General features: G+C 46.5%; 1 protein-coding gene across 1 annotated transcript; it reads left to right on the forward strand.

The window, feature by feature from the left end:
- Positions 1 to 4,330: 4,330 nt before the first annotated feature.
- Positions 4,331 to 18,642, forward strand: CLDN18 (claudin 18). Its single transcript, XM_006111176.5, has 5 exons — positions 4,331 to 4,629; positions 11,237 to 11,401; positions 13,133 to 13,241; positions 14,391 to 14,501; positions 16,328 to 18,642. The coding sequence occupies exons 1-5, from the start codon at positions 4,410 to 4,412 to the stop codon at positions 16,503 to 16,505; spliced, it is 783 nt and encodes a 260-aa protein (XP_006111238.1). The 5' UTR covers positions 4,331 to 4,409; the 3' UTR covers positions 16,506 to 18,642.
- The last annotated feature ends 4,711 nt before the right edge of the window (positions 18,643 to 23,353 follow it).

Here is a 23,353-nt window from a genome sequence, read left to right on the forward strand (position 1 = left end):
ACGAGTTGGTTATACGGCTCTGTATACTGGTCACTGAAATGTAAGTACAAGATGTCTACTCCACTGGGTTTATCTGATAATTATCTGGTAGGAATGTGAAAGGTGGCATTTTTCAGCAGTTGTGTTCTGCAACCCGTTTGTACGGCTGAGTTTTTAGACGTTAGGCGAGGTGAAACTTTGGAGGGACACGCAAGAGAAATCAGACTCCTGAAGGGGTGCCGTAATATGGAGCAGGTGAGAGCCACTGCCTTAGAAGACACGTCCGGACCCTAACCCGGTATGTTGTTCATTCATCTCCCATCTTGCGGCTCTTTCTCAGCCAGGCAGGCGTTTTCAAAATGAAGTGTCAGGGGCACACTGTGTTCCGAAAATGGTCCCTAAATTACCCTAGGGTCATGACCAGAGCTTGGGTGGTCAACCCCACGTGTTAGAGCAGGGGTAAAGGTCAGGGGTCAAGGGTCAGAGTCAGTGACTCAATCTACAAGTTAGAACTAGAACGTATGATCAGTCAAGAGCAAGGGTGTGTCTAGACTACAGAGTTTTGTCGACAAAAGTGGACTTTTGTCGACAAAACTATACCTGCGTCTACACTACTGCTGAGTTCTGTCGACATAACGTCGACAGAACTCAGCAGTTTTGTCGACGCTGGTAAACCTCATTTTACGAGGCATAACGCCTTCTGTTGACAGTTCTGTTGACAGAAGGTGTTATTGCCTGTAGGGTTGTGTCTAGACTACAGGGTTTTGTCGACAAAGCAGCTTGCTTTGTCGACAGAACTGAATGTAGTCTAGACGCTCTTTGTCGACAGAAGCTTTGTCGACAGTATCTGTCGACAAAACTTCTGTCGACAAAACCCTGTAGTCTAGACGTACCCCAAGGCCGAATGCGCCAGAATCTCACTGCCAGAAACAACCATACAAAATATCTAAAAATCCCTCCCCCACCCCAAAAATCATTTCATTTCTCTGTTTTCTGAAAGAAATGTTTCCATTTTTAATTGAGCAACTATTTTTGAATTTTAAATCAGTTTTATAAAAAGGGGGAAAAAATCCCACCCCCCCACCCAAATAAACAGAATAATTTATGGTGGAGCAAATGAAATGTTTTGTTCAACCCAAAATGAGAGGCTTTGTATGTTTTCAGTTTGCTAAACATTTTTAAAAAATGTTATTTCAGGTCAACTTGAAAGATTGCTTTTAAAATTGTTTTTGTTCAGATGCTGAACTGGCGGGTTAACAAAAGATTTGACTATCCCATGAGATCAACTCCTCCTCTTGCGAGCGTTTCTGCCCTTACCTCATTCCCATTTATTGCATTCGTTGTGTAAATTTAAGGCCCAATTCTCATTTTAGCTGCCTGGGGAATAGATCCTTACTGATGTAATTCTAGTAACATCAATGAAGCGATGCCAATTTATACAAGCTGAGGGCCTCCTTGTGAAATTCGCTAGCCCACAAGCAATTTGTGAGCTGACTTTGCTGCACTGCGTGTGATTTGCGATTATGCTAGAGATTGATATCGGGCCTTTTACGGGATTCTCACCTACAGGTTGAACCTCTCTAATCCAGAACTTGCTTGTCCAGAAACCTCCGTCATCCGGAACGATTTATAATTAGCTGCATGTCCACTTTCATGGCCAAGTTTCCAGCAGTTCCATAAAGTCTGTTAACATCCACCCATCCTGGCTCTGTATTTAATTCTAATTTACCCCTAAATGACCTTGAACAGCCTAGCAAGCAGTGGAAGGGTTGGTAATGCTGCTAGACAATATTGACCTCTCATGGTCTGGATTATTTTCTGGTTCAGAACTGGTCAGGTCCCAAGGGTGCTGGATTAGAGAGGCTCAACTTTATCATTGAAACTTTAAAATACAGGCAGAAAGCATTCTGTTTGCTGCCAGTCAGTTGCAAGAGGCAACCACTAGCAGCTAATTTGCAAAGTTCGACTTCTCGGATTGTGCAAAAGTGTAGGGGTGTCCCTCTATGAGCAGATGTTCCTGCTTGTCTCGGGGTGGACAATTGAAGCAATCCCCTGTGGACTCCATTAAAGCAAGAAGAGAAAGCCACGCGAATCAGCTCAGAGGGCAACCCCAACATCATCCTTTCTCAGGGGGAGCGATCTAAACAAAAGACACAGCTGCTAGCTAATTCTTGCGGCTGTTCCACCAGGGTTCCATATGATTTCCTTCACCTTCTGATTATAAACCTAGGCCTAAATGGACCACGATTTTCGTGCGGTATTCCTCCTTGTAAATCTCTCTCCTTTGTCAAGATCAGGATGCATTTGCTCTGGTGCACGTAAAATCTTAAAAGGGACGTCTTGGGGATGTCATTATATAGGATACAGAGGCAAGGTTTATAATAACCCCCTGTAAATCACCCATCCTTGTAGTAACCTCACCGCTCTTCCTGGTAGCTTGCCTTCTGCTTCCTAACGAGGCGATCACGGTCACTATCCCACCGCACAGAGCGCGCTCTGGATTGGATAAAGACAGAATTTGTTTCTAGGTCAAGGCTGAAGTAAATCAGCCGGGACAGCGCAGTCAATCAGAATGGACGAGCGGGGAGTCGGGACGCTCCTGTAACTCATAGCAGCCTGGCAAATTGATATTGCTCCCCGGAGCAGAGCCCTTGGCCACGGGGGGGGAGAGAGAATTGATTTCCTCCTTTTCGCATCCCCTCTGCCTTCATGAAGAACTACTCCTGAGCCAAACCTCTCCCAGCGTCGGTTCTCCTGACAGCGCACACCCGGACAATGCGCATTGACACTGGGAGGTGTCACAAGTGGGGGCCAAGTGGGGTGGTATCGCGTGATGGTTCCCTGTTTTGTTCACCCCCTCTGGGGACCTGGCATCGGCCACTGTGGGCAGACAGGACACAGGACTAGACGGACCTTTGGTCTGACCCGGTCTGGCCGAGCAACAAAAACGAGGAAAGGTCTAGAGAACATGAGCGATGAGGCAAGACTGAAAGAACTGGGCTTGTTTAGTTTGGAAAGGGGAAGACTGAGAGGGGACGTGAGAGCAGTTTTCAAGTATCTAAAAGGGTGTCACAAGGAGGAGGGAGAAAAATTGTTCTCCTTGACCTCTGAGGTTAGGACAAGAAGCAATGGGCTTACACTGCAGCCAGGGAGGCTTAGGTCGGACATTAAGAAAAGCTTCCTAACTGTCAGGATGGTGGAACCCTGGAATAAATCACCTGGGGAGGTTGTGGAATCTCCATCACTGGAGATATTTCAGAGTGGGTTGGACAGACACCTGTCAGGGAGGGTCTAGATGGTGTTTGGTCCTGTCGTGAGGGTCGGGGGCTGGACTTGACGACCCCTCGAGGTCCCTTCCGGTTCTGTGATTCTTATGGACAATTGACCTTCCCATTTGGATTGTTCCTGTATGAACATGTAGCTACCCATCTGGTAACCAGGCTAGCTATGGGCAGCTCTCCAGATGATGTAAAACTGGGGCTAGGCTGCACCTGCTTGTGCTGCTGATAGGCATGGCCAGGATCTGCTTCGCTCCTCTGAGGAACTGTTTGGTGCCGGTAGCAACCGCAGCCCAGCTCCTGCCTGAACTCGGCGTCGGAGATGGGGGAAGGTGGTTGAAACGCACGCGACTCCTCTAAGGCATGCTGGGGATACCTCTGGTGCCCAGGAGAGCGGCAGCTAGTCCTTTCCATTTTATCCTTATTACAGCTCCTTCCTTTCCCGCTCTTGGTGGCAGATCTTTGGAAGCACTCACGTAAAACACACATGGCCCGATTTCCCCCTGTGAAGCTGTGACGGTGGGAAATGAACGCAAGGGGAGCATAGGTTGTACCACCAGCCTGAGCTACGGGTGCCTGTTTGGATAGGGGGTTAAGAACGACAGAAGGAGCAAGGTGTGAGAATGAGATCCTTGTAATCCGTGAGGGCCTTTGGAGGGAGCTGTGTTGGGCAACACTGGCACGGTATGTCTACCCCAAAATGGGGAATTCATTTGTGTGTCCAGTTCTCCCTTGGTCCCTCTCCTCCACCATGCGCCACACACAGAGAATAAGTGGAGCAGACTCCAGCCTAGCTAGGCACGGTGAGAGAAACAGGCACGTTCAGGCAAGGGAACGTGCCTCCGAACTTGGTTCAAAGCGGGTTTGCCCTACACTTGACCAGCAGTGACTGCTTAACTCTGAGAACAAGTGCTCGGAAAGGACAAAAGCCCCTATCTCAAGCCTCGCCAACCAAAAACAACACACAACCCTACCCAACGAGAGCGAAACTGGACTATCTTGCAAAAACACTTTGAGCAAACAAAGCCACGGAGCAGGCACCATCTGATAAGAGCAGCTGCGTTTCTGGTGACTCAGTCGAGAGGACTTGAGTGTTCCCAGAAGGTCTCCGGCTTCCACAGAGGTAGCTCCGATCCTGGCCAAGGGAGAGACATGTCGACGACCCTTTGCCAAGTGATGGGCTTTGTCGTCTCGTCTTTGGGTGTGGCAGGGTGCATCGCGGCCACTGGACTGGACATGTGGAGCACCCAGGACTTGTACGACAACCCAGTCACGGCCGTGTTCCAGTACCAGGGTCTCTGGAGAAGCTGTGTGAGGCAGAGTTCGGGTTTCACAGAATGCCGGCCTTATTACACCATTCTTGGGCTACCAGGTAGGGGCAAAAGACGGACCCAGGAGAACCACTGGAGTTTTCTTGAAGGATAAATCCAACACTGTTTTCACTGAATTGTAGGAGAGGCTATTTTAAAGCGCTTTGCATAGGGGGGAAGGAGGAGGGGCTCTCCAAAGTATTTAGCATATGTGCATAACAACACGTGTACATTGTATTACTATAAATAATAATCTGACATGGCAAATATTACAGATTGAGGCAGATCTGTCTTGTACCACAATTGTTGTCCTCTGCTAGAAATAAATTAGCACACCTCCGTTGATTCTGCAGCGATTCTGACTCTTTGGATTTAAACATACATGAAACGGGGGATCAGAACCATTCTGGAATTGTATTTAACTGTTCCAGTCTTGTTGGCTGATCATACTGATAATTTCCAGCAAGAGACCAGTGGAAACATCCCCCCAGCTCCCCAAGGAAAGAGGTTATTCTGTGGAGAAAGCCGATGCTGAAAGCAGACATAGAGGAATTGGCACGCAAGAGTCTAGAGGGTAATTGAAGGGCCCCTTTTTTGTACATGAAGTGTCACTGGAAGGTAGTGGTTGATTTGATTTGATTTGATTTTAATTGTAAAAGTTTTGGATCTTTAGGGTATTTTTGTAAATGGAGGCAAACCAGCTCACCTGATCTGTGACCTTTACAGCATCTCACCCAAAGCTGATTCGGATGGATAAGGACGGGTGTATGAAAGCTTGTATTAAAATATGGCGTCGTCTATGTCCCACTGGATCATTTGGTTACCATGCCATTATTCCTGGGGCCTGATCCTCTGTGGCTGAGCTATTTGTATAATGATTTGCGCCCTTGCAAGGTAAATGCAAATTTGGTTTCAAACCCATTTGGATCCAGTAGCATTTTGCAGTCACTGTACCCAGTTGTAGAGGGGCAACGGAGTAAAGAACTCAGAGCAAGGTATTGAGAGGAGTTGGGAGGAAACTTAGGAGTGTTGAAATCAGGGGACAGTCCCTATTACCAAAGCATTTTGTTAAAAAAATATCCAAACATTTTATACCCGCCTTAGAGCATTTGAGTAATTTACGAAGCCCTAGGAGATACTGAGGTTGGATCCACGTTGAAACTGACCAGAATGATCAGTATGATTCACCATTACTGTGCGCAGTTATTTACACCCGTTCAGGGTGGAATAAAAAATTAACACTGCGTCACTGGCTCATTTGACATCCATTTTTCCTTGCCCAGGTGCAAATCAGTGCCCAGGATGCAGGGCAGTGACAGATCATGGCCTTTTATGTTCATATTGACTTGTGTAAAGCAGAGAACAGATCCTAGAATTTTTCACCTGTTCTGTGCGTTTGGATGGCTGACTTGCTTGGTCTTTGAGAAGCCACCAGAGACTGTACAGCTGAAGACAAACATTTTTGTTTTTGTGTTTGTTGCTTGATAAAGTTTGGGATGTCTCTCCAGAGAAGTGATTTAATAAATACACCCAGGTTCATTATGGCTGGTAGACAACATGTTATTTGGTTTTGGAAAAACAAAAAAAGCGTTTGAAGTCGGTGCTGTCCTTTTATTTTAATAATGATCTCTAATAAAGTTGTACAAGACTGATTATGGTTTAAGAGGGCAATATATTTTCCCGTTGAGACAGTGATGATTAGGTTTGACTTCACTGATTTATCACTGTCAGGAGACAGATTTTAATTAGGTTACTCTTTAAGTCATATTGCAATATGTAGAGACAATCAGGAGTTTTTTGATGAAATACATTTTTGCAGGAAAAATGTCCACTCATTAAAACCAAAACTTTATGCCAGAAACGGTCAAGTTCTAACAAATTTTCTATGTGTATGTGTGTGAAGCAACATGTTGTTTTTCAGTCTGAGATGCCTTTTCACGGAGAAATGTAAACTGTTTTGGTAGTAAAGCAATACACCAAAATTTGAAAGGTCAATATCCAATTGAAACAGCGAAAATTAATTAAGTAAAACATTTTGTTTGGCTTAAAATGACGTTGTTGGATTTTTGGTTTGTGAAAATGTTGAGAGTCTGAATTTTTGTCTCAATTAAAGTTGGGAAACTTTTTATCTAAATTTCAATTATTTTTGCAGGAGGGGAAACTGTTTCGGTCCTAATCTCTAGGAATAAGAACATGCATTAGACAGACAAAGAAACACCATAGTGCAAAAACAGACGTTCAATCAGTGTTATTTTCTATAGTGCATTGCTAAAATGTAAACTTGGAATGACTTGACTTTAAATTGGCAGATTTTTCGAAAGATATTCATAGTCTAGTAACTGTAAATGGCCGTAGGGTTTTTATGACTTATATTTGAAGGAATACAGATGATGTAGGCCCAAATCTTCAAAGGTATTTAGGAGCTTAACTCCTATTGGTGCCTAAAAACCTTTGAATGTATAGGTCTCAATGCATATTATTTATAGCAACATTGGGAAAAGAGAGAGAAGTCTCTTTCACATCTCTTTGGGCTGAACAACCCAATGATGAGCTACAATATTAATTATTACAGATCATTCACGGCTGGTTCAGCCAATCAGATTGCTTGACTGACAGATCATTGGAAAACTTCCATTTTATAGTGATGTGGCTGATGGATAATTCCATTGTTCTTGATTGGGAAGTGGGTGGGTGGGTGGGTGGGTGGGTAAGGGATTTTGTTATTTAATGTCAAAATATTTTCTGTTCAGGTTCATTTATATCACTGGTTGGATTTTTCAAAGGAGGTCTATGCCATTGCATGGATGTATCTCTTGTTCCTATCTTGTGCACGCAACCCCTTGAGGTGTGCATGCCAATAAGAGGTGCAAATAGACATTTGTGCAGCTGACTGTCCATGTATGTTCCAAGCAGGTCCGTGCGTGATAAGTGTATGTATATTTCATAGGCTTGGTTTAAAAATATGGCTATGGATTATTAAGTGCTCCAGCTGACACCTTTAGAATGTTTTATACTCTCCGTTTGGAGGAACTCTTCGTTCCTTCCACCGTTGAAACAACTATCCTCTTAGACATCATTTTATTAAAACGGTTACTGATTGTTTCATTCTTTTGCTGAAAATGACAATGCTTCCGATCCCAACTGTTTCCACTCACCAGCCCGTGTTCAGGGTGAGAGATAGCACAAGGCCCATAATATGAACATAACGTGGCATCAGCTCAGGTGGCACTTCTTCTGTGGTCTTCTGCCCGGTGGGAATGGGTAGGAACCAAGCCCAGAGTGGGATACAGCCGTAAATCGGCGTCCCTCCATTGCAGTCCCATAGACAATGGCCATGCTTGATGGCCCCATACTGATTTACACCAGCTGGGGAGGTGGCCCACCATGGGTGCGCTAACTCACTCCATTTCGAACGACAAGGGGCTTGAGCCACAAAGAGGTCGAGGCTGGCGCTGAGGAAATGCTCAGGAGAGGGGTGGAGCCGAAGTCCCGCCTTTCAAAGGGATGTAGGCCACCAGGAGGTGAATGTAAGGCCTATCTTTGTGGCACAGAGGATGAGGTGTCTTGCTCTTTCCCACCCCAGGTGGGACTACAAGGCGAGAGAGAGATCTGAGTGCATAATCCTTCATTTTTGCTTCTGTTGGCGTGAACGACAGAGTCGAAAAGCTCATGGGCTCCGTCTACACTGGCATGATTTTCCGGAAATGCTTTTAACAGAAAAGTTTTCCGTTAAAAGCATTTTTGGAAAAGCGCGTCTAGATTGGCAGGACGCTTTTCCGGAAAAGTCATTTTCGCGATTGGGGATTTTTTGCGGAAAACACTACTGTGCTGTCTACACTGGCCCTTTTCCGGAACAGTTTTCCGGAAAAAGACTTTTGCCCCAACGGGAGCAGCATAGTTTTTCCGGAAAAGCACTGATGATTTTACATGAGATCGTCAGTGCTTTTCCGGAAATTCAAGCGGCCAGTGTAGACAGCTGGCAAGTTTTTCCGGAAAAGCGGCTGATTTTCTGGAATAACTTGTCAGTGTAGACACAGCCATGATGTCTCAACCATCCCATAGCCAAGCCATGTCCGCACCTACCTGGCCTTCTGCCACTCAGCTGCATCGGGACAGAATGCCACTGCCGATTTTAAAACTCCCCAGCTCAAAGGAGTCCGTTCCTTAGCTCTGGCCCCAATCCACCAGTCCAGGCTGGACTTCACCCAAAGATTCTTCTTCCACAAGGACTCACAGTGTCGGGACTCATGTGTTTTGTAACACAAGGTCAAATCCAGGGTGGTTCCGGCTGCTTCACCCCAGACCAGAGAGATACAACGCAACTGAAATGTACCAATTTATCTCATCTAGAATGTGCTAGCAGCATCTATCAATACACCCTCCTGCCATCTTGCTCACTCCCAGAGATTGTAATCTTTTAGGCTACGTCTAGACAGCGGTGCTTTTTCAGGTGTCCATCAGTATCGTGAAATAGCTATTCCACGTCTTTTGAGCACGCCTGTTATACATAACACGCCTGTTATACATAACAGGCGGGCTATCCCGGCATGCCTGTAACCCTTGTTCTATGAGGGTTAAGGAACATTTCGGAATGGCGCTTTATTTCAAAATTTGGCGTTGTGTAGACAGCGCCAAATTTCGAAATGAGCTATTTTGAAAGAAGATCGAAATAAGCTACGCAACTTGCGTAGTGCAAATTGCATAGCTTGTTTTGAGTGAAGAGTGCAATGCAGACACACCTTAAGTGTCTCAGAAGGGTCCCCATGTAAGTCTGTAACTTTGAAAACAACAAGTCGTCCCGTGGCACTTTAGAGACTCACAAAATTATATATCATGTGCTTTCGTGGGCAAACCCCACTTCTCAGGCTCCTCGAAAGAAGTGGGGTTTGCCCACGAAAGCTCACGATAGTATATATATGTGTGTGAGTCTCTAAGCTGCCCCAGGACTGCTCGTTATTAATCTTTTAAGGACATTCGTAGGAAGGAAAACAGTGTCACGCTGGAGGGCTCCTTGCTCCCTGAGAGGAAGCCAGAGGTGCAGACTCTGTTCCGGTGTGGCTTACTCACCGCAATGGAGCGTTAATTTCACCGGATGTCAAAACACCAAGCAACACAGGCCTTGCCTGGGGATATCACGGGCTACTTCTGCTCTCTCGCCGAAACCACAGCGGCTGAAATGAAACTGCAGCCTTTGTAAAGCAAAATGTGCAAAGACACATGGTGATTTTCTTCTCGCGGCTTCCGCCTGCGCCCCGGGAACACCCTTCGGGGCTGATAACAGGTATCCATCAGCCGCTGGGTTTCTGATGAATAACAATGAAATCGCACCTCTGCGCTGATGAGTGGGAGGCTGAAAATGCCTGCTTTGTTAACACTGGTTATCACCTGATAAGGGCATGCTTGATGAGCAGAATGACTCATGGCAGCAGTAGGCCGGAATGGCCAAGATGGCCGAATCCCATTGAAAGCTGTGGTTATTTAGGTTGGGTCTCTCCATGCGTCCACTGCTGTGTGTCACGTTCATTGTGCGGAGCTGACAAAGCTACTGGTTCTACCCACACATGAGGTAACCCACCGAATGGCGGGGAGGTGTCATGGTCCCCTGACCACCTCCTCATCCGACGTGGGTCAGGAAGGTCGGGCAAAGCTGGCAGAATTGCCGATTCCCCCTTCACGCCTGGCCAACTTGTTGTGCGATGTAATTTTTTCCTATGGTCACTATGGCAGGGGGGAGGGATAGCTCAGTGGTTTGAGCATTGGCCTGCTAAACCCAGGGTTGTGCATTCAATCCTTGCGGAGGCCGTTTAGGGATTTGGGGCAAAAATTCATCAGGGATGGTACTTGGTCCTGCTGAGAAGGCAGGGGACTGGACTCAATAACCTATCAAGGTCCCTTCCAGTTCTAGGAGATAGGCAATCTCCATTGTTATTATTGTTAAAATTCTGTGGTTGTGAGGCAACCCACGGTCTTGGCGATGTGCGGGGTGGAAAGAATAATTGACAAAGGGGGCCCCAAAGCCCTGAGCAACACTCGTTCAAAACGTTCAATTCACCTCAGAGTGGCGCTGGAGGGAATGGCCACTGAATCGTGGCTTCTCCTCTGTGCAGTGCATCATGGCTCACTTCTGGCTCTTTTCCATATGGTGTCTTCTCCCTCTCTGTCAGCTGATATACACTGTCAACCGATGGCCATACAAGTCAATAGGAGCTTTTATCACAGCCAGCACCGGTTGGTAGCAACACATGAACATCTAGAAAACTTTCTGTCTCTAGACACTCCCCCGTCCTTCACTCCACTCACTCGGCTGAGGCGAGGGTACAGAGTGGTGTAGAAGATGGCCTTGACAGCTCTTTGCCAGCTGAGAACAACTAGATACCAAGGGACTTCCCAGCTGATGGCATCACACTAGAGACTCCTGCCCTCTTGGTCACATGATTACTCTTGTGTTTGCAGAAATACAGCTGTTCATACCCATGAGAGCGTTGAGATAAAGAGAACTCAGTCACTGTATAATCATAGAAGGACAAAAAGAGGCCCAAATGCATCAATATCAAATTACCCATAGTACTTTGCAAATGTATGTGTGACTGCATCCATCCACAATTTGACACGTGGGCTACAGCCGCATGCTGTGAAGTCCGATGTTTCTTTTCTTGACTTGTTTTGCAGCCATGTTCCAGGCAGTGCGAGCCCTAATGATCGTGGGCATCGTCTTGGGCGTCCTTGGTCTTCTCGTGTCCATTTTTGCCCTGAAATGCATCCGCATTGGCAATATGGAGGACTCTGCAAAAGCCAACATGACCCTGACCTCTGGCATCATGTTTATTGTGGCTGGTAAGTTCAGGCATCCTTGTGCGCGACACGATTTCTTCTGTTGCATGCAAAGCTCAGCCAGCTAGATACATTCATGGAGATTAGGTGCATCAATGCTTATTAGCCAGGATAGGTAGGAATGGGTGACAGGGGATGGATCACCTGATGGTTCCCTGTTCTGTTCATTCTCTTTGGGCCACCTGGCATTGGCCACTGCTGGAAGACAGGACATTGGGCTAGATGGACCTTTGGGGTATGTCTACACTACCCTCCTAGTTCGAACTAGGAGGGTAATGTAGGCATACCGCACTTGCAAATGAAGCCCGGGATTTGAATTTCCCGGGCTTCATTTGCATAAGCGGGGCTCCGCCATTTTTAAATCCCCGCTGGTTCGAACCCCGTGCCGCGTGGCTACACGCAGCACGAACTAGGTAGTTCGAACTAGGCTTCCTAGTTCAAACTACCGTTACTCCTCATTCCACGAGTGGACCCTCATTCCACGAGGAGTAACGGTAGTTCGAACTAGGAAGCCTAGTTCGAACTACCTAGTTCGTGCCACGTGTAGCCGTGCAGCACAGGGTTCGAACCAGCGGGGATTTAAAAATGGCGGAGCCCCGCTTATGCAAATGAAGCCCGGGAAATTCAAATCCCGGGCTTCATTTGCAAGTGCGGTATGCCTACATTACCCCGCTAGTTCGAACTAGCGGGGTAGTGTAGACATACCCTGGGTCTGACCAAATATGTTCGTTCTTATGTTCATCTGCTGAATTTGAGACTAGGAAAGTCTCCGTAAAACAAAAAGCAAAAGAACAAATACAGTCAAGATGCACAGGGAAAGAACGTTTCAGAATTTCGAGTGGCAGGAACCCCAACTCTAGCAATATTTCTGATGCTTTTATTAACACCACTGGTTTCTGTGGTCCTGGCTCCTTAAGCCTTCCCATCCAGGCCATCAATCGGGTACTCCTTGCATATTTATTTGCTATTAAATTCCATTTCATTTCCACAGCCCTCAACTTTTCAGTGGGCAGCATGCTTTAGACAGGGCTCCTTGGAGAGGAGCCAGAGACTTTGCTGTCTGGATTAAGGATAGATGGGGCTTTTGGAAGATGTCACCATCAGCATTGCTGGTTGGCAAGCAGAGGGGTTTTTCCGGGGGTTGAGTCTTTCCCTCCCCACTTTGGGACACGGATATCTGTGACTTTAGATATGCAAGTGCATGGTTTGGATTCCTCACTCCAACCCCAGCAAACCTTCACAGCAGGTATTTGCTATTTGCACCTTTCTCACTATCGCAACGGGGGGCAAAATGATTTTGGTTTTCCCCGTGAAAAATGTGGGCAACAATGAAAATTCTTTCTTTGAAGTGTTTTGTTGGAAAACGGAACGTTCAAAACCAGGAAAAAGGTGGGTTTTTTAGCAATCACGGCTTACGTGACCCGCAGATTTGCTGTTGAGAAAAGGCTGAATGGAGAGAGCATCTACCAGCGCTCCTAGAAAGATGGTTTTTGGGAGGGTTGGGGAAAGAGAAGGGATGAGGTAGTGGATGCTTTGATTCTGGAGTGCTCTATCATTGAGCAATTTACATAGAAACCTGATGACTCTTGGTCTCACTGCCATGGCACAGCTTGGGCAAAGCGAGTGCCATCGGAAGGGGAGGTAGCCCTTGATGCCTATTCTTGCAAGATCTGAATCACTCCATGCCACAGGAGGCAGTGGGGAATCATGCTCCCACCTTCTCCCTGTTCCCAGGTCTATGCGCCATTGCGGGAGTGTCCGTATTTGCCAACATGCTGGTCACAAACTTCTGGATGTCGACAGCCAATATGTACCAAGGATCGATGCAGACGATCCAGACGAGGTAACTTTCTCTTCTTGTGCAGAACAGTCGGGGGAGGTTGGTACAGCTCGGGAGCAAAATCTTCGCTTGGGCATGCGGTAGCTAGCCATGGCTGCCCTAGAATGACCAAGCTTGCAGCAATGGAGTCTAGTCTGTGCTTGAAGACGAGTTTGGATGCCGTGTACTGATGGATTTGTGAGGACTGATCTTTAGCTGTGATGGGCACACAGTGTAGCTTGAAACCACCTTTGGGGTCCCCTGACATCCATCAGGTCTGCTCTTTCCAATGCCAGTTCCCCAAGCATCTACTCAGCTGGGGACAGGTCTACCTAGCAATGTCATCTTTCTAGTATGGCTGCACGGAAGGGGGCACAATGTAGAAGTCACTATCGTGAGGAGACACTTGATCGTTCCCCTACATGGGGTGGGACCAAGGAAGTGGGGAGGTCTTCCTGGCCAGGTCTACACTAAAGGAGAAAGTCGACTTCAGATATGCAACTCCAGCTTCGTTAATTACGTACCTGGAGTCAATATATCTTAAATCTTGTTTTTGGGCCATCCTCACAGAGGGAGGTCAACAGGAGCAAACACTCCCATTGGCTTCCCTTACTCCTCATGAGGACCAGGAGTACTGGCACTGATGGGAGCACCCTCTGAGTTCGAATGAGTGGGTCTTCACTAGACCCACTAAGTTGAGTGCTAGAAGATCAACCTCTGGAGGTTGATCTTCTCCGTAGTGTAGACAAGCCCCCTGTGGCTAGTTAATCCTGCTTTAAGATCTGACCCAAAGCCCAGGGTAGTTAATGGGAGTCTGTCTATACCTTCAGTGGGCACTTTGAAGACTGAAATGAACAAGCAAGCAACGCAAACAATGTGGTGTCTATGCTCACTCATTAAACGAGGGGAGTAGGGAGAACACATCTGCCCACTCTACGACGTGGATCACACTAGTGTGGTGGGGATGAAACATAGTCACACTCATTGCTGTTGTGACAGAGGGAAATCGGAAGGCAAAAACGAAGAGAGATCTCCGCTAAGAGAACAACATGGCAGAAAGCAGGTCTTGTTCCAGGCCAGAATTCTGTGTCTTACATACACTTCAAAGCAATTAGCACGGCAATTTCCTACACCCTCATTGAAGTACGGGCCCTTTGGTTTTTTATTTTGTAGATACACCTTTGGCTCAGCCTTATTCGTTGGCTGGGTTGCTGGCGGCTTGTCCCTGGTAGGGGGCGTCATGATGTGCATTGCCTGCAGGGGACTGGTCCCAGAAGAAACCCAGTAAGTTGTGTTTGGTTCTACCTTGTAAGTTTTGCTGGTGATGAAATAGTGTTTGGCTGGGTCTAGATGACAAAGAAAAGTCGGAAAAAGATACGCAAATTGCAATATGCATACCTTTTTCCACTTTTCTTCGGAAAGAGGCTTTTCCAACATTTAGCTCATCTACGCTGCACCAAATGTCGGGGAAAAAAGCCTCTTTCAGAACATCCCTTCTTCCTTATAAAACGAGGTTTACAGGGGTGCCGAAAAAACACGTCTGCTTTTCTGAAGGTTTTTTTTCCGGAAAAGCAGATGCGTTCCTTGGACGCGACAGATGCAGAAAAATTCCGCAGTCTAGACATACCCTTTGAGCATGTATCAGGAAGAAATGGGCACTCTTTTGCAGGTTGCAGTATTATATGGCACATGGTAAATTTCTAGCTTAGACTACTCTGTCTAGCACACCCTGGTTACAAAGGATATAATGATTAGAGCTTGGCAGGTTTTTTTCAGAGAACAGTAATTTCACTGAAAAATGCATTTAGGGGCACAAACTATTCACAAATTCATGCTGAGAATGATGCATGACTTTGGCCAAAAATGTTTTTTTAAGTAAAAAACACTTCTTTTCGATTTTTTGTTTTGTTTTATTTTGAAACGTTGCTTCATTTTGAAATGCGGCCACTTTTTTTTTTAAATGAACAACTGTGAAAAAACAGCGAAAAAGAACCAAAATGGAAACCCGCAAAGCATTCATAATAAGCTCACCAAAACTTCATTTTCTCAAGCTTTTCAAGTCAGTGAAACATTTGGAAAAAAATGGGTTTGGGTTTGAATTGAAGCCAACTGTTGGGGGAGAGGGAGAAGGGATTGTGCATTTTGGCCCCGGCACTCAAAACCAATTATTTGCTCAGCTGTGATCATGATGTCTGTGGGCCCCCTAAGAGTTCAGTACACTTGTAAAGTACAAGTTCAACCTCTCTAGTCCGGCACCCTCAGGACCTGACTGGTTCCGAACAAATTTTCCAGATCACAGGAGGTCAAATGACAGGAAGTCAATATTGTTTAACTTCATTATCAACACTTCTGCTGCTTCCTGTGCTGTTAGAGGAAATTTAGGAGTTGATTAGAGCTAATTAACAGCACAGACACTGAGCGCCAGACTGGTGGCTGTAAACAAACTTTATGGGACCACGGGAAACTTGGCCACACGCATGAAAAGTGAACATCCGGCTACCTAAATTCATTCCAGACCATGGATGTTTCCAGACCAAAAAGTTCCGGACTAGAGAGGTTCAACCTCTATTGATTACTTACATGAATGACCACGGGTATTGTATTTTTCCCGGACTGGGGGATTATATATACATATATCAACAAGGTACGAACTGCAATTTTTACAGTCAAATACACAATTCAAAATGTGCACTGTGTTTGTTAGCTAACTTGGTTACACAAATCACAGCATGGCTTGCAAATTTGGTAACCTGTCATGCAGCCTCCCAAGCCAAAGGAGCTAAAGCGTGAGAATCTGTCCCTGTGTGTTTCACTGTTACATTTTCAAATGGCAATGCAAACAATTTGCGGTCCAGGAATTTATTTGTGGAAGAAACCGGTGAAGCATTTCAAATAGTAAATTTAGAGGAGAGAATTATGCAAATCTGTTTGTGGACGTTCATCTTCCTCAGGGACTCAAGGGTTATTATAATACAAATAACAGGAATAAATATAGTGCTTAATCAGTTGTGTTTAATCCAGGAACTCACAGGAATAAAGTTCACAGTGGAACGGACATTGGAGGTTCTCAGGGTCTGAATCGCCGACGTTGTATTTTATTTCTCTTTCAGTTATAAAACAGTGTCCTACAATGCGTCAGGACGGAATATCGCCTACAAGACCGCACCCTACAAGGCTGGTACTGGCTACGAATCTGAAGCCAAAAGTAAAAAAGTCTCAGCATACGATGACACTGCTCGTAGTGATGATGGGAAACGCTCGTACCCTTCAAAGTATGACTATGTCTAAAAATCCTGTAGGGGTCAAAGATACACTATCGGTTTATACCACTTTTCAGTCCAAAAAGAAACCGAAAGGAATACTCAGACAAAATATACATTGGTTTACTCTTCCTTATTGTGTTTGGTTTGCTGTGATGAGGTGTAGGGCATTTTCATTGTCTATTCGTGTGACCTTGATTTGACTTTTTACTGGTGTTCCCAGTGTGATGAGGTCCATAAAAACACCAGTGTGTTCTAATTGTTCTCATCTTTAAAAGCGATGGTTAATATTTCAAATACAGCTTGTGAAAGCCAAAAGCATGGTTCTTCCATGCACCATTACCCATTTCTTTTAATCAATTGACATTTCTATTTCATAACACAACAAAGCGGAAGTCTGCCAACCCACGTAAATCAATGCCGGTTGCATTTGCAGCTGTGACGAAAAGCCACACACCACTGACGGTAGGCACGAAAGGCCTTTGCGAGTCAGGTTGCTAGCCCCAAAGGCCTGTGCTGATGAGCTACCAAAGGAAATTGTTTGCAGAAATGCTGGTGGCTGATCTTGGTTACAGAGCAGGGTGTAAAAACAACACAACAATTCGCCCATCTCCTCATACAAAGGGAAGTTCATGCAAGGTATAGAGTTCACCCAAGCCTCTTGGGGAGTGTGGAGACCTTAACGCAACTTCTAGTGATGTTCAAAGAAAGCAACGGTGCCGTGTTTAAACCCTAGTGTATCTTTGCCCGAGTTTTGTAACCCAGCTTTGCCATGGCAGGTTGAAGAGAGGAAATATCATGGCCTGATGTGTTTTATGCTGTGTGCTTTAGTTCCAGTGGCCTTTCTTTAAGCATAGTGGGCAGATCCAACATTTGCAATGGGCCATCACTTGTACCCAGACACTTCCTTGCCTCATCCCGTCACGTACCATACAACGCTGAGTTGGTGTGATATTTAATTTGATTGTCCTTAGACAGGGAACATATATATATATATATATATATATATATAAACCCCATTGTTATTCCTATGCCTGGTATTTGATGTGAGAGCTGAGAAGCTTTGTGCATCATTGGTACTCCTGCAGATGTCATCTCTAAGGAAGCCAGCTGACTGTCCCCATGTGGAATGAATTAGAGTTACATTCGGAGCAGGAATCCCAGGGAAGATTAGATGAGTGATTCTCTTCCCTGGCATTAGGGCTTCCTCATGAATTCTTTCCATGCTGATTTGAATATTCACCCCTTAAAGGGTCACTATTATCTTCTCGGTGGTCAATGGACAATCCAACCTGCTGTGAGTATTGTAGGCCAAGATCCCAGAAAAGGGATCTGTCCCAATCCAGAGCATGGGAAGCCTCAACTCTTCCCTCAGCAGGCTTGACTCAAGGGGTATCTTGGATGGGTCTCTGGACAGCGACTCCCTAGCAGTGTGAGGATTTTCTGTTGTGGGGCTTTGATGGTTTAAAGGGATAAGCAAAAGAGGGATCCCAGAAGCCCTTCCCTCAACCCGCCACGTTGAGAGCTAGCAGGGACGTTGCCCTTGTTCTTGGGAACAGCTCTAAGTTCTCTGCTCTCTGGAGCAGAAATGAAGGCAGAAGGGTTCCTCCACAACTGGATCCTTGCGGTGTCTGGAGGCCTTGACAGCATCCCCTTTCAGCATGCATTGGGTGTGTGTCTGTTCAGCTCCTGAGCATAGTAGCCCACACTCATGAACGAGGCCCATCACATGACCGAAGCCCCGCAGAGAGCCCACGCTGGAGGGGGAGGACTATGAACTCCATGAGTATCTCCAGACTAGCTCCAAAGAGGAGAGAGTGTAAAGGGAGTATGGAAGTGGGATGGGGTAGAGACATAAGGCTCAGTGAGGTTGAGTTGCATCCCCTAGCCCTAGTGTAGACCCCAAAACGAAGTCTCATTGTACTGCCTTGGGGCGGGACCACATGACCGTCACCGATGAAGCTCAAAGAACTCTCACGTAAGTCCCAAGCCCGAGAAAATGCAAATCTGCATAATACTAAGGAACTCCATGGAACTTTGCTGGCTTACACCACTGGGGGAATTCTTTTTACAGGGCCGTTGAGTCACATGGCTCTATCGCGTATGTTTGGTGGGGTGTTTTTTAACAGCTGTCTTTGTTACTTTGAAGACTAGATTTTCATACCGCTCTGATACATCATTTGCTTTTGTGTCTGTGTTTTGCATGCTGGAAATATTGTGCTTGGTTAATGTTTTTGTTACTTGAATATTAAAGAAAGTGATGTTACGATCCCAAAGCGTTGGTTCACTTCTTTGGCTTTTGTGTTGGCGTTCTTTGAAGTTCGTCGGGATTACTCAATTCATTCTACAGTAAAACTCCATTGGTCCGGCATCCAATGCTCTGGCACTCCTGATGGTCCGGCACCATCGGGAACCTGGAAGTGCTCTGAGCAGCCGGACCATTGGAGCTGCTCTGTGCCCGGCTTCTCTGATTCAGCCGCTGCTGAAACTGACCAGCAGCTGAATCGGGAAAGCCCGGGGCAGAGCAGCTGGGGTGCTGCTGAGTTGGTCCAGTAGAGCCGCTCCTCGGCGCTGCGAGACCAACCCGGCAGCACCCCAACTGCTTTTGGGGACGCCTGGGACAGAGCAGCTGGGGTGCTGCCAGGTTGGTCCCGCAGCGCCGAGGAGTGGTGCTACCGGACCAACTTGGCAGCACCCCAGCTGCTCTGCTGCAGGCATCCGCGATTCAGCTGCTACTGAAATTGACCAGCAGCGGCTGAATCGGAGACGCCTGGGGCAGAGCTTGACTATCGGAAGGGGGGGCTATGAGGGATTTGGGGTGGCATCTCCCTCCACCCCACCCTAGACCCCTCAGAGCCCCCCCTGCCGATAGTCCAGCACAGCTGATAATCTGGCACCCCCTGGGTCCTAAAGGTGCCAGATTATCGGAAGTTTACTGTAGTTTTGGACCGCTCGAGTTCCCCTGAGTGTGATCTGCCAGAGAGGGGAAAATGGGTCCTTTCTTCTTTTTTGCTTCTCCTAGGTGTCTAAAGAAGAGCTAGAAGGTCGTTTTCTTCTTGGGTTTTCAGAGTTTCTTTCCTGCTTGTTGTTACATTGGAAATATAGTTTCATATGTAAGGTTGCTTTGTGCTCCAAATGTATATGTGCTCTGTACAAAACACTGCATAGGATCTGGGACAATAAATCAGGAATCTACACCCGAGCTTTCAAGAGTTATGTGAATTAGCCCATCAACTCCAAGGACCACATTTTGCCCAACAAATGCAAAGAACTCTCCTATTACCCTTTGCAAAAAATGTAGATCTACTATAGTGCATTACCAGGAGATGTAGCCATGCCAGGTGCCTCTTATTAAAAAGCAAATCAATCACATATTTGCAGGTGGCTGCTTTTCCTGGGTAAACACAGAGAACCTGTAACAGCAAAGCACAAGAAAGGTTTGTTCTGATAACAGAGACTCGGAGGGCTGCTAGTTTTCACCACCAGTCTGGTTCACACACTCATTCTGCACACGTGCAAAAGGTAGCTTGGGTTTTCTCATCGTTTCCTGTTCGGCAGCTCAAGGGTCTAATCTCACAAACTGCACAGTCCAACCCGCGATCTCCAAAGGATCGGGTGTGTCTTTCATCCAGTTGTATTGCTACTGCCATGGTTCATCATCGTAGGAATATAAGAAACGTTGTAGTTCAGGCTTTGGTCATCTTTCAAGAAGCATTAAAATACCCTCTGGGACTCTATATGACAACCCAGAAGAGATGCTACTATAACTCGCTGGTGAGTAAATGTTAAAGGCGTCTCTATGTCCCATTCACAGAGGGCAGGATTCTGTTACAACCCAAGCTAAAAATGACTGATTCTTTCATTTTTCCAACAACAGCTCTTGCTTTTAGCTATGGAGGTTCCGGTTCCATCCCTCGTGTGTCTCTTAAGAAGGCAGTACAGGTTGGACCTCCCTGGTCCGGCGTCCTCAGGAGTTTGCCGGACCAGGGGGGTCAATTCCAGCCTCTCTGCTCCTGGCCAGAATCCCTTCCTGGCCGCTAACCCTTCCTTGGCCACTGTGGGCAGACAGGACACTGGGCTAAATGGACGTTTGGTTTCACCCAGTATGGCTGGACTTATGTAACACCACTGCCAGTTCCAACCACTAGGCTCCCTGCCCCTGGGCTGCTGGCCTGGCTCTGCAGTCAGCCCTGTGTGGGCTCCTGGCCTCCAGCCCCCTGGCTGCCAGATAGGCTCTGCTCCTGGCCCCAGATGCTGGTCCCTTTGCTGTTAGACCCCCAGCTGCCCCCCCTCCCAGCTGTTCCCAGGACTCTCTGGTCCAGGGGCTCTCGGACCGGTGATATTTAACCTGTATCACTTTATCACAAGGCCATGGGCTTGATTCAGCATAGCAAGGGTACGTCTATACAGCGAAGCTATTTCGGGATACCGGAAACACCCCGAAATACCTATCTCATGTCTTGTGACTGCACCCACTATTTTGAGACCTATTTCAGCATATCTGTAACCCTCATTGCACAGGGGTTAAGGGCTGTCTCGAAATAGCGCATTATTTCCAAATTTGACACTGTGGAGACACGCCACATTTTGAAACCCGCTGTTTCGAAATTCAATCAAAATAAGATGGCAATTACTTTGCGCTTAGGGGGCTGTGTAGATGCACCCCAAATGAGCGGATTTCCCCCGGCTTGGAACTGAAGGAACGTAGTGATGAATTAAGCCTCCAACCTGCCCCAGATCTAACAGTTGGACAAAGAACATTGACCAGCTGACTGTGCAGAAGCCTCGAATCACAGAAATCACAGGTCCCAAGCCAGCGAATCCTTATGCAGAAGTTTAACTGACGCCACGTGAACAGCCGCATTGAACTCAGAGAGTCTATTCGCAGCGGTAAAGGATATTTGAATGGTTCTTGAAAGGGGACCAAAGACTGAACTACGTCATGTCTTATATTCCTACGATGATAAAGATAAACATTCTTGCAGGATCGGGGTCCTAGCCACTTCAGGCTCTGCTATTCTTTAGCACTCAATAGCCCTCCAGGGAAAAAAAACCAAATACTTCTGAGCACTTCATGGTGCTTTGAAAGGGACAAAAATGGCTGGTATGTACCCACTTCTGCTGCTAGATTCTGTCTGGGGAGAGATTGAAACGCTTGGGACTGTTTAGTTTTGATAACAGGCAGAGACTTGGTAGCATGTTACGTACAATAACGAGAAATCAAATCGAACAATGGAATAATCACACGAATACATTTTCGACCGTCCTAGAACAAAAGGCAACCCAGTTAAATTATACAGAAGTGTAGTACTTTTTTTTTTTTTTTAACACAGCACGGTTAGCTCTCTGACCCTGATATTATGGAGGCAAAATTTGTAGTGATTTCAAGTGAGTAACCGAATCACAAGAGCATACGCTCCCAGGGAAATTCCAAATGGGAACTGTTTGGTTTTTTCCTGAAGCAGGAAGAGAAATCAAACCACCCGCATTTTTCATGGAATAGGCATTTCTGAAAACATTCAGTTCCGAGATATCAAAATGCTTCCTTCTGAAGCTGTTCAGTATGAAACGGCACCGGCCGAGTTTGCCCCAGTGCCTCATGGGAGTTGTAGTTTCGGTGTTCCACGGGCCATTACCCGCGGTTGGCCAGACTCCCTGGCTGGACTATATGGTTCACGAGGCAGCCGTAGTCATGCGGGATCCAAAAAATGACTTGAGCATCCCAACCCCACCTAGAAAAATCATGGCACCCCACTGTGATCCCGGTAAGAACAGCCAGACTGGGTCAGACCAAAGCTCCACCCAGCCCAGGGTCCTGTCGGCCGACAGTGGCCAAAGCCAGGTGCCCCGATGTTGTCCTTAAATAAGTGACGGGGAGGGATCATGTGATGGTTCCCTGTTGTGTTCCGTCCCTCTGGGGCACCTGGCGTTGGCCACTGTCGTGGGACAGGACGCTGGGCTAGATGGACCTTTGGTCTAACCCAGTCTGGCCGCTCTTATGTTCTAGAGGCTAGGGACCCCATCCTTACCCATCCTGACTAATACATATTGGTGGACCTATCCTCCATGAATGTATCTAGCTCTTTTCTGAATCCCGTTAAAAGATCCTCTGGCAAGGAGTTCCACAGGTTGACTGTGCGCTGCATGAAGAAAAAACTTCCTTCTATTTGTTTTAAACCTGCTCCCTATTAATTTCATTTGGTGGCCCCCACTTCTTATGTTATGGGAACAACTACATAGCTTTTCCTGATTCAATTTCTCCATACCTGTCACGATTTTATAGACCCCTATCATATCCCCCCTTTAGTCTCCTCTTTTCTAAGCTGAAAACTCCCAGTCTTTTTAATCCCTCTTCATACAGCAGCTGTTCCAAACCTCTCACCATTTCTGTTGCCCTTTTCTGAACCTTTTCCAATGTCAAGAGGTCTTTTTGAGCTGGGTTTGGTGCCTAGGTTCCTCATGCAACGAATGTGGGGCACTGGCATCTTAGAAAGTAATCTATCAAGCCAGCATGCTAAATGGGGAGCTGCCTCACGTAACCACTGAGAAATATTGTCCAGAAAGGGATGTGCTGAGTCACTTGCGATCCATCAGCAGATCCCAGACACTGGGGCTGTGTCTAGACTGGCAAGTTTTTCCGGAAAATCATCTGCTTTCCCAGAAAAACTTGCTAGCTGTCTACACTGGCCACTTGAATTTCTGGAAAAGCACTGACGATCTCATGTAAAATCATCAGTGCTTTTCCAGAAAAACTATGCTGCTCCCATTCGGGCAAAAGTCTTTTTCCGAAAGACTTTTGCCCAAAAGGGCCAGTGTAGACAGCACAGTACTGTTTTCCGCAAAAAAGCCCCGATCGCGAAAATGGCGATCGGGGCT

The sequence above is a fragment of the Pelodiscus sinensis genome, chromosome 10, assembly GCF_052426305.1.
Source record: "Pelodiscus sinensis isolate ZL-2025 chromosome 10, ASM5242630v1, whole genome shotgun sequence".
Classification (NCBI taxonomy): Eukaryota; Metazoa; Chordata; order Testudines; family Trionychidae; genus Pelodiscus; species Pelodiscus sinensis.

Excerpts from the sequence above, each read along its gene's own strand:
- CLDN18 (XM_006111176.5), top strand. The coding sequence starts at position 4,410 with ATGTCGACGACCCTTTGCCAAGTGATGGGCTTTGTCGTCTCGTCTTTG. Across the intron at positions 4,630-11,236 it reads CACCATTCTTGGGCTACCAG|CCATGTTCCAGGCAGTGCGA; the intron begins GTAGGGGCAAAA and ends CTTGTTTTGCAG. Across the intron at positions 14,502-16,327 it reads CTGGTCCCAGAAGAAACCCA|TTATAAAACAGTGTCCTACA; the intron begins GTAAGTTGTGTT and ends TTTCTCTTTCAG.